Source organism: Palaemon carinicauda, chromosome 18 (assembly GCF_036898095.1).
Source record: "Palaemon carinicauda isolate YSFRI2023 chromosome 18, ASM3689809v2, whole genome shotgun sequence".
NCBI lineage: Eukaryota > Metazoa > Arthropoda > Malacostraca > Decapoda > Palaemonidae > Palaemon > Palaemon carinicauda.
The window spans coordinates 69,784,996-69,794,995 of record NC_090742.1 but is presented as its reverse complement, the minus strand read 5'-3'; the positions used below and the strand labels follow the sequence as shown (position 1 = coordinate 69,794,995).

The window sequence follows — 10,000 nt, the reverse complement described above, 5'->3', positions numbered from 1 at the left end:
CGAGAGATTCCTTTCCTCTCTCGGCTCCTCCCAGTCTAACGAGGGATTCCTTTCCTCTCACCGCTCCTCCCAACATCACGAGGGATTCCTTTCCTCTCTCCGCTCCTCCCAACATCACGAGAGATTCCTTTCCTCTCTCTGCTCCTCCCAGCATCACGAGGGATTCCTTTCCTCTCTCCGCTCTTCCCAGCCTGACGAGGGATTCCTTTCCTCTCTCCGCTTCTCCCAACATCACAAGGAATTCTTTTCCTCTCTCCGCTCCTCCCAACATGACAAGGGATTCCTTTCCTCTCTCCGCTCTTTCCAGCCTGACGAAGGATTCCTTTCCTCTCTCTGCTCCTCCCAACATCACGAGGGATTCCTTTCCTCTCTCCGCTCTTCCCAGCCTGACGAGGGATTCCTTTCCTCTCTCCACTCCTCCCAACATCACGGGGGATTCCTATCCTCTCTCCGCTCCTCCCAACATGACAAGGAGGGATTCATTTCCTCTCTCCACTCCTCCCAGCCTGACGAGGGATTCCTTTCCTCTCTCCGCTCCTCCCAACATCACGAGAGATTCCTTTCCTCTCTCCGCTCCTCCCAGCCTGACGAGGGATTCCTTTCCTATCTCCGCTCTTCCCAGCCTGACGAGGGATTCCTTTCCTCTCTCCGCTCCTCCCAACATGGCAAGGGATTCCTTTCCTCTCTCCGTTCTTCCCAGCCTGGCGAGGGATTCCTTTCCTCTCTCCGCTCCTCCCAACATGACAAGGGATTCCTTTCCTCTCTCCTCTCCTCCCAACATGACAAGGGATTTCTTTCCTCTCTCCGCTCCTCCCAACATGACAAGGCATTCCTTTCCTCTCACCGCTCCTCCAAGCCTGACGAGGGATTCAGCCGAGTTTGGCTGGTACTGCTAGGGTACCACAGCCCACTGGGAACTGAGGACTGGGAACCCTCTCTCCTGTATTTTATAGTACTGTGAGACATCAAAGAGTTGGAAAATATATCCCATAATATTCAGAACGAATTAATAAAGTTTGTAGCGCAATATACAACGTAATTTATAAAGAGATTACAGAGAAATATACTATTTCATCAATTAAACATAAATAAATATTTTCACACCAACATTGTTTTGCATACAAGGAACGACAATATAATAAGTCTTTTAGAAAGTAATGAAACAATGCATTAACAAAACTAACACAAACTCACGATTGATCTAGAACACATAAGCATACAACACTATGAGAGAGTTGGTATGCTATATATTGTTTGAATTTTCTTTACTTGCAATTCGTTCATGGATAAATTGACGAAGATCCAAACTTTATTCATCTATATACAGAAAACCCCGTGCGGTTTAAATTTACCAATTCGTCGAACGCAATAGCCTGTATCAACTACATCTAATTCATACCTATCAATGGAATTCTAGGATTTAGAAAATTTTCAGTGTAAAAAAATGCTAATTCACTCCAATTATGTCAACTGTAAAATGTTGTTAAAGATCATCTAAGATACATTAAAAAGAAGATAAACAGAGTAAATATCTTAAATCTTTTACTGAATAGAAAAAAAAAATATGAATTACAAAAACTGTTAAAGACCAAATTAAAACGGAATATGGCAAACATTCAACTTTCTTCTTAAAAAAATAAATTTACATAGAATAACATTTCAGTGAGGATGAATGAAAGTAATTAAGATTTATTAATGCAGACTACACAGTCTACATAAAGTTCAAAAAGCTAAATTACATTATGAAAAATCAGAAAAATCGTATTTAATCAAACAGTCCTCAACTTCAAACAATATAGTTTAGTCGAGTTAATACCATCACTCCAATTAGTAGAAATATTATCAAACAATAATTCATCAAAATCAATATCACTCACAGATGTATGCATGCAATATTCTCTAATTCTAAATATTAGTCAATAAAACTCCGTTAAATGAAATTAAGAGGAATTGATTCAACTTCGTTTTTTATCATTTCATTAAAGATGATCAAACAGAAAAATATACACTAATATGTAACACAAGGTATTAGTGAGCAATAAAATAATTTATGTATTTTTCGATCTATTTTAATCTATTATGAAACTTATTTTGAATTCATGATAGTTTTTTCACTCGGAATACGTCCAGGAAAAAAATATGTTGCCAATAAAAAACTGAATCTATTTACACTGACTATCGAACAACACTAGCTAAAGTAAACTGTTTAAAAAAAAAAAAAAAAAAAAAAAAAAACTATCAAAATAAATATTTTTCAGCAGGTAGATTTTAAGATAAATATTTTTCAGCAGATAGATTTTAAAATAAGAATTTTTGAGCAAGTAGAATTTAAAATAAATATTTCTGAGCAGGTAGATTTTAATAAAAATATTTTTGAGCTTGTAGATTTTAATATAATAATTTTTCAGCAGGTATATTTTAAAATAAATATTTTTGAGCAAGTAGATTTTAAAATAAATATTTTTGAGCAAGTAGATTTTAAAATAAATATTTTTGAGCAAGTAGATTTTAAAATAAATATTTTTCAGCTTGTAGATTTTAATAAAAATATTTTTGAGCTTGTAGATTTTAATATAATAATTTTTCAGCAGGTATATTTTAAAATAAATATTTTTGAGCAAGTAGATTTTAAAATAAATATTTTTGAGCAAGTAGATTTTAAAATAAATATTTTTGAGCAAGTAGATTTTAAAATAAATATTTTTCAGCAGGTATATTTTAAAATAATGATTTTTCAGCAGGTAGATTTTAAAATAAATATTTTTCAACAAGTAGATTTTAAAATAAATATTTTTCAGCAGGTAGGTTTTGAAATAAATATTTTTCAGCGGGTAGATTTTTAAATAAATATTTTTCAGCAAGTAGATTTTAAAATAAATATCTTTCAGCGGGTATACTTTAAAATAAACCCTTTTGAGCTGGTAGAATTTAAAATAAATATTTTTTTCAGCAGGTCGATTTTAAAATATATATTTTTCCGCATGTACATTAAAACGAGTAACTGAATTAATTTAAAGATATCCCCAATTAAAAAGGAAATAAACGTTAGCCTCCAAACTATTCTTCAAAAAGTGTCTCGGTCGACGAATACATAAATACCAATGACGAAGGAAGACTCGCTCATTTACATATAAATCAAGACATTTCAAGTAATCCCGGAAGCCGAGACACCTCCGGGTATCGGGACCACCACCTATACCACCACCACCTGCTCAACAAGAAACCAATCACGCAGTCTCGTTTCTAACTACCAAATACAGATGAACTCTCTCAACTCCCCCTTCCCCCAGGTTCCCAGCTTACTCCCCCCCTCTCTCTCTCTCTATAAATGGCTTTTAGATAAAACTATAAACAAGTCATACACATCACACGTATATATATATATATATATATATGTATATAAATATATATATATATATATATATATAAGGCGTCTCTGAGGCCTTTGTCATGCAATGAAATAAAATCGGCTGCATTTGTCGTTGTTTAATATATCCTCTCTCTCTCTCTCTCTCTCTCTCACTCTATATATATATATATATATATATACATATATATATATTATATATATATATATATATATCACTCTCTCTCTCTCTCTCTACTATATATATATATATAATATATATATATATATATATATAAATTGAGAGAGAGAGAGAGAGAGAGAGAGAGAGAGAGAGAGAGAGAATATATTAAACAACGACAAATATAGCCGATTTTATTTCATTGCAGGACAAAGGCCTCGTACACGCTCTTACTCATGTCTAGATTTTGGCCATCTCATCACCACGCTGGCCACTTCCGATGGTGACGGTGGGAGACTTTAGTCTGATTGCTCACAGCAAACCAACCTGGTATGGGTAGCCCTGACTACAGATTTGCTGATCATATATATATATATATATATATACATATGTATATATATATATTCATATATATATATATATATATATTCATATATATATATATATATATATAGAGAGAGAGAGAGAGAGAGAGAGAGAGAGAGCCGTGACATCGCAAAGAATTAAAAAGGGAGATAAAGAACCCATGGAGGGGAATGGAAAAGGATATCAACAAGATGTGGGAGAGAGGGCTGGGGATTATGGGAGTTGAGGGGGCACTTGAGGGGAAACAGGGAACACGAGAGAGAGAGAGAGAGAGAGAGAGAGAGAGAGAAGGGTGCGAGGCCAATGACGATCTCTCAAGTGGATATAAGAAAGCCAGAATAAGAGAAGGGGGGAGGGGGGAGTGGAGCGGTATAGGGAAAAAAAAGATTTTTCCGGAGATCAACATCTTAAGCAAACCAGGGTTCTAGTGATTGCGTGGGGGGGATGTTCAGGGGGTTAGGGGGTATATATTTGGTTGGGGGGGGGCAGAGGGGGTTAACGCAGGTATAACAGGGCCACTTAGAAGATCCGTCGACATGCAGTCAATGGAAGAGTAAAGAGAGAAGAGATGAGACTATAAAGAAGCATCGAAGGGGAAAATAGAAACAAAGGCTTTAAGAATCACAATGAAAATCGCTGCTCAAGAGAAAAGGAAGGGATGGATAGAGGGCGAGATGCAAAAATGTTTTTTAAGCGGTAAGTAAAAGGAATATGTAGTTTTTTTTTTTTTAACACAAAAGTTATACTCTCCCAAACAAACAGAATGTACGAGTAAGGGTAAGCATAAATATATGACAGATTTACATATAAACAATACGCTCAACCTTTCTTCTCGATAACAAACATCATTTTTACCATCGTTATCCCTATATTAAGGGGTCCGTTGTCTGATGTAATATCATCAAACATCAATGAAGTTTCAAAACCCCATTATGGTTTATATCCCAGGAACAAGCACTTTTTTCCATTTCCAAAATGAACAATAATCTAGATATATATAGAAAATCAAGTAATCCAATGACAGTACTATTAGTAGCAATATATTTCGGGTTTTATTTTCATTGAATCTCGTCAATATTATCAATCTCCGGGTTGTATGCTAACGTGACGCTTAATTAAAATGCGGATAATGACATTCTATACAGGAAGCAACTTGAAATAGATTTTATTTGCTGGAACTAGTAGTAATAGAAGTGTCTTGCTGACACGAGATTATGGTAGATGGTCAAACAGGATGACGGCTGTTGGGGGTCTAAGAGAAAATCGTCATAATTTAAAAATAAAACATACACTAGGTTTTCTTGCTTTATACTTAGTATCCTTGAATGCTGATAACGTCCAGAGGAGAGAGCAATATTCTGCTATGGTTTGAACTACAGATGTCAAGCTGTGACAGCATAATCCAACCGTTGCTATAAATATCCTTGAACAATATGATGAATTCTATTGAAATATTATACTACACATTCTATTGTATTAAAAGAGCTTAACAATGGTTGAAGCTGGCCATTCTTTCGAAAATGTCCTTAAAATGAAAATCCTTTTCCTGATAACAAAAATTACCAAGCAGACAACTAATCCCTGGAGGGTTGCATCAACTCCCATCTACAAGGAGCTCTACTGCAGTAAAATACGAACATCCAAAATATAAACAAATGCATAAGTATAAACTCTTACCGAACTGACAGCTAAAATCCGAATTTTTTTATTTTCTGGGAGTGAAATGAGGCCGAGACTTTTTCTTCTTTTTTTTCTTTATCCTTTTTTTCTGCATACTCACGGAAATGTGAAAGGAAATGATAAGAAAAGCAAGCTTAATTTTACAAACAAGACAGAGGTTCATGCTTAATTTCATAAATAAGAGATTCATGCTTAATTTCATAAATAAGAGATTCATGCTTAATTTCATAAATAAGAGATTCATGCTTAATATCATAAATAAGAGATTCATGCTTAATTTCATAGATAAGAGATTCATGCTTAATTTCATAAATAAGAGATTCATGCTTGATTTCATAAATAACGGATTCATGCCAAATTTCATAAACAAGAAAGAGATTCATGCTTAATTTCATAAATAAGAGATTCATGCCTAATTTCATAAAAAAATGAAAGAGATTCATACTTTACTTTCATACAAGAAGGAGATTCATTCTTAATTTCATAAATAAGAAAGAGATTCATTCTTAATTCCATAAACGAGAAGGAGATTCTTGCTTAATTTCATAAACAAGAAAGAGATGCAAGCTTAATTTAAAAAACAAGAAGTAGATTCATTCTTTATTTCATAAACAAGAAATTTATTCTTTATTTCATAAACAAGAAAGAGATTCATTCTTAATTCCTTAAACGAGGAGATTCTTGCTTAATTCCATAAACAAGAAAGAGATTCATTCTTTATTTCATAAACAAGAAGGAGATTCATGCCTAATTTTATAAATATGGGATTCATGCCTAATTTCACAAACAAGGAAATTCATGCTTAATTTCACAAACAAGGAAATTCATGCCTAATTTCACAAACAAGGAAATTCATGCCTAATTTCACAAACAAGGAAATTCATGCTTAATTTCATAAACAAGAAAGAGACTTACTCCTGAAATAAAAATGTGGGAAGGACAGCTACTTAAATACCATCTCACTCCGTAGTACGTATGCCACCTCAATGATCCCTTTCTTTTTATGTCAATTTTATCTAAAACGTACACAAGCTTCACGAAGTCTGGCTAAGGTTTTTTTTTTTTTTCTTTCAGATGCTAATCTACCCTTCCCTTGCCACCTGCCAGGGCACAATATAATTATAGCCGTAAAGAGTAGGCAACACGCCCTTTCAATAGGGATTTAATTCCTGTAAAGTCGGGTCTCATGTTTCTTTAAAATGTTCGTTCGCGTGAATCCAAAAGGAGAGAATGACTACAAGGCAACTGAATAATCATAAAAAAGGGGAAAAAAGCCAAATAACTAAACGCGATTCATTTCGTCCCTCTCCATTTTTTTTTCTTTCACTAGAGACTGTGTGAATCCAAAAGGAGAAAATGACTTAAAGGCAACTGAATGATCATAAAAAAAGGAAAAAAGGCAAATAACTAAACGCGATTCATTTCGTCCCTCTCCATTTTTTTCTTTCACTAGAGACTGTGTGAATCCAAAAGGAGAGAATGACTTAAAGGCAACTGAATGATCATAAAAAAGAGGAAAAAAGGCAAATAACTAAACGCAATTCACTTCGACCCTCTCCATTTCTTTTTTTATTTCACTAGAGACTGTGTGAATCCAAAAGGAGAGAATTAATTAAAGGCAACTGAGTAATCATAAAAAAGGAAAAAGGCAAATAAATAAACGTGATTCATTTCGCCCCTCTCTTTTTTTTCTTTTACTAGAGACTGTGTGAATCCAAAAGGAGAAAATGACTTAAAGGCAACTGAATAATCATAAAAAAAGGAAAAAAGGCAAATAACTAAACGCGATTTATTTCATCCCTCTCCATTTCTTTCTTTTTTTCACTAGAGACTGTGTGAATCCAAAAGGAGAGAATGAAATACAGGCAACTGAATAATCATAAAAAAAGGAAAAAAAAAAAGGCAAAAGAATAACGATTCATTTCGCCCCTCTCATTTTTTTTCTTTCACTAGAGACTGTGTGAATCCAAAAGGAGAGAATGAAATACAGGCAACTGAATAATCATAAAAAAGGGGGAAAAAAGGCAAAAAAATAATGATTCATTTCGCCCCTCTCATTTTTTTTCTTTCACTAGAGACTGTGTGAATCCAAAAGGAGAGAATGAAATACAGGCAACCGAATAATCATAAAAAAGGGGAAAAAAGGCAAAAAAATAACGATTCATTTCGCCCCTCTCATTTTTTTTCTTTCACTAGAGACTGTGTGAATCCAAAAGGAGAGAATGACTACAAGGCAACTGAATAATAAAAAAAAGGGTAAAAAAGGCAAATAACTAAACGCGATTCATTTGGTCCCTCTCCATTTTTTTTCCTTTCACTAGAGACTGTGTGAATCCAAAAGGAGAGAATGAAATACAGGCAACTGAATAATCATAAAAAAGGAAAAAAAAAGGCAAAAAAAATAACGATTCATTTCGCCCCTCTCATTTTTTTTTCTTTCACTAGAGACTGTGTGAATCCGAAAGGAGAGAATGAAATACAGGCAACTGAATAATCATAAAAATGGGAAAAAAGGCAAAAAAAATAACGATTCATTTTGTCCCTCTCATTTTTTTTCTTTCACTAGAGACTGCGTGAATCCAAAAGGAGAGAATAAAATAAAGGCAACTGAATAATCATAAAAAAAGGGGAAAAAAAGGCAAATAAATAAACGCGATTCATTTCGTCCCTCTCATTTTTTTTCTTTTACTAGAGATTGTGAGAATCCAAAAGGAGAGAATGACATAAAGGCAACTTAATAATCATAAAAATAGGAAAAAAGGCAAGTAACTAAACTCGATTCATTACGTCCCTCTCATATTTTTTTCTTTCACTAGAAACTGAGTGAATCCAAAAGGAGAGAATGAAATAAAGGCAACTGAATTATCATAAAAAAGAAAAAACAGGCAAATAAACGCAATTCATTTCATCCCTCTCATTTTGTTTTTCTTTTACTAGAGACTGTGTGAATCCAAAAGGAGAGAATGAAATAAAGGCAACCGAATAATCATAAAAAAAGGGAAAAAATGGCAAATAAATAAACGCGATTCATTTCGTCCCTCTCATTTTTTCTTTCACTGTTATGTCAAAGGCTTAAAAATATTCACGGCGTCGCAACACGGATTCCTCATATTACAAAAACCGTCCCGTCGTATAACGGGGATCCTTTATAAATGCCCAGTCAAAAGAGTTGCGACGCACATTAAACAATTCTGAAAGCTTCACAGAGTTGGGCATTTCTGTTATATTTTCTTTAAAATAAGAGAAATAAAATTAAATATATATGCAAATCCTTCTAATGTTCTAATTACATAAATACACACGAGAAGAGAGAGAGAGAGAGAGAGAGAGAGAGAGAGAGAGAGAGAGAGAGAGAGAGAGAGAGAGAGAGAGAGATTGCCTTCTGATATTTTCCACCATTCTACTCTTATATTGCATTACAAGCCATAAACCCCTTTATTGAGAATGTATGCTAAAAAACTATTTGCTTAACCTTGAATAAAGGTACGTGTTATTTTATAACTGATAATGAAAGTGTTTTCGTACGGTTAAAGACATAAATTTTTTATAACACTTAAAATAATAGAACGGGTTTTCTAATAAATCTAAAAAGAAAAATATATGGTAATTAATTATTCATTGATATCTTACAAGAATATAGATAACACGTGATTACTACTGCAAGGTAAAGTTATTATCTTGACAGATTATTCTTTATTACATTTCTCGGTTCAGATCAGTTTGCTTTCCACACTTTTCAAAAATCATAAACTTTTGAACTTCGAAAAAACCCGTCTGTGGTTACATTCTCTCGGTGTCTCAATTTCAAAAGGCCAGTTTTCTGAAATCCTTTGGAAATTAAAACCTCATATTAGCCTTAAAAAATACCAGTCAAGAAAAGTTCATTCATCCATAACCCTGCTGTTCTAAAATCCTTTGAAGACAAGATTTTACAACTATAAAAATCCCACCATTCAGATGTGTAAATCTTGGTCTGAATGTAAATCTTGAACAAGCAATCTTTAAGGTTGATTCCATCTTCAAAATTTTTGCTCCTCCTCAAATGGTTAACCGGGAGAGGAAAAAAAAAAATCTCATTTCACATGCATCATACGTTGAACCTAGGTCATGCCCATTTACATCGGTTCATTTTCGAGACTTAAGAGTTGAATAACGGACTCATTCTTTCAGAAATGTATTATGCCGTTATTCATGCGCTTTTATATTTCCATACGAGATAAGAAAAGGATAAAGATAGCATTAATATCACATTTAACCGAGTTCGAAATTGTTTCAAATTTCTAAATATTAAACATAAAACATATCAGCCAAATACTTAGAAATTTGTGAGCTAATATATTCTGTGGGCAATCTACGGACTAAAATAATTTAGCCAATTCAGTTCAAATCACGAAAATCCTTAGCATACTAAAAAATGGTCGTTACTC

At 33.7% G+C, this 10,000-nt stretch overlaps 2 protein-coding genes across 2 annotated transcripts in view; both read right to left on the bottom strand.

Moving 5' to 3' along the window:
- LOC137657352 (uncharacterized) overlaps positions 1–427 on the bottom strand; it is a 990-nt gene extending 563 nt beyond the window's left edge. Inside the window, exon 1 of the mRNA XM_068391689.1 lies at positions 1–427. This exon is cut by the window's left edge and continues 563 nt beyond it. Within this exon, the coding sequence (XP_068247790.1) occupies positions 1–427 (427 nt within the window).
- Positions 428–439: 12 nt separating this feature from the next.
- On the bottom strand, positions 440–820 carry LOC137657351 (uncharacterized). The gene has a single exon (XM_068391688.1). It carries the CDS (start codon positions 818–820, stop codon positions 440–442), a length of 381 nt encoding a protein of 126 aa, XP_068247789.1.
- Positions 821–10,000: the final 9,180 nt, after the last annotated feature.

What these genes read in the sequence shown, in the direction of transcription:
- LOC137657351 (XM_068391688.1), bottom strand. Translation starts at nt 820, where the DNA reads ATGTTGGGAGGAGCGGAGAGAGGAAAGAAATCCCTTGTCATGTTGGGA.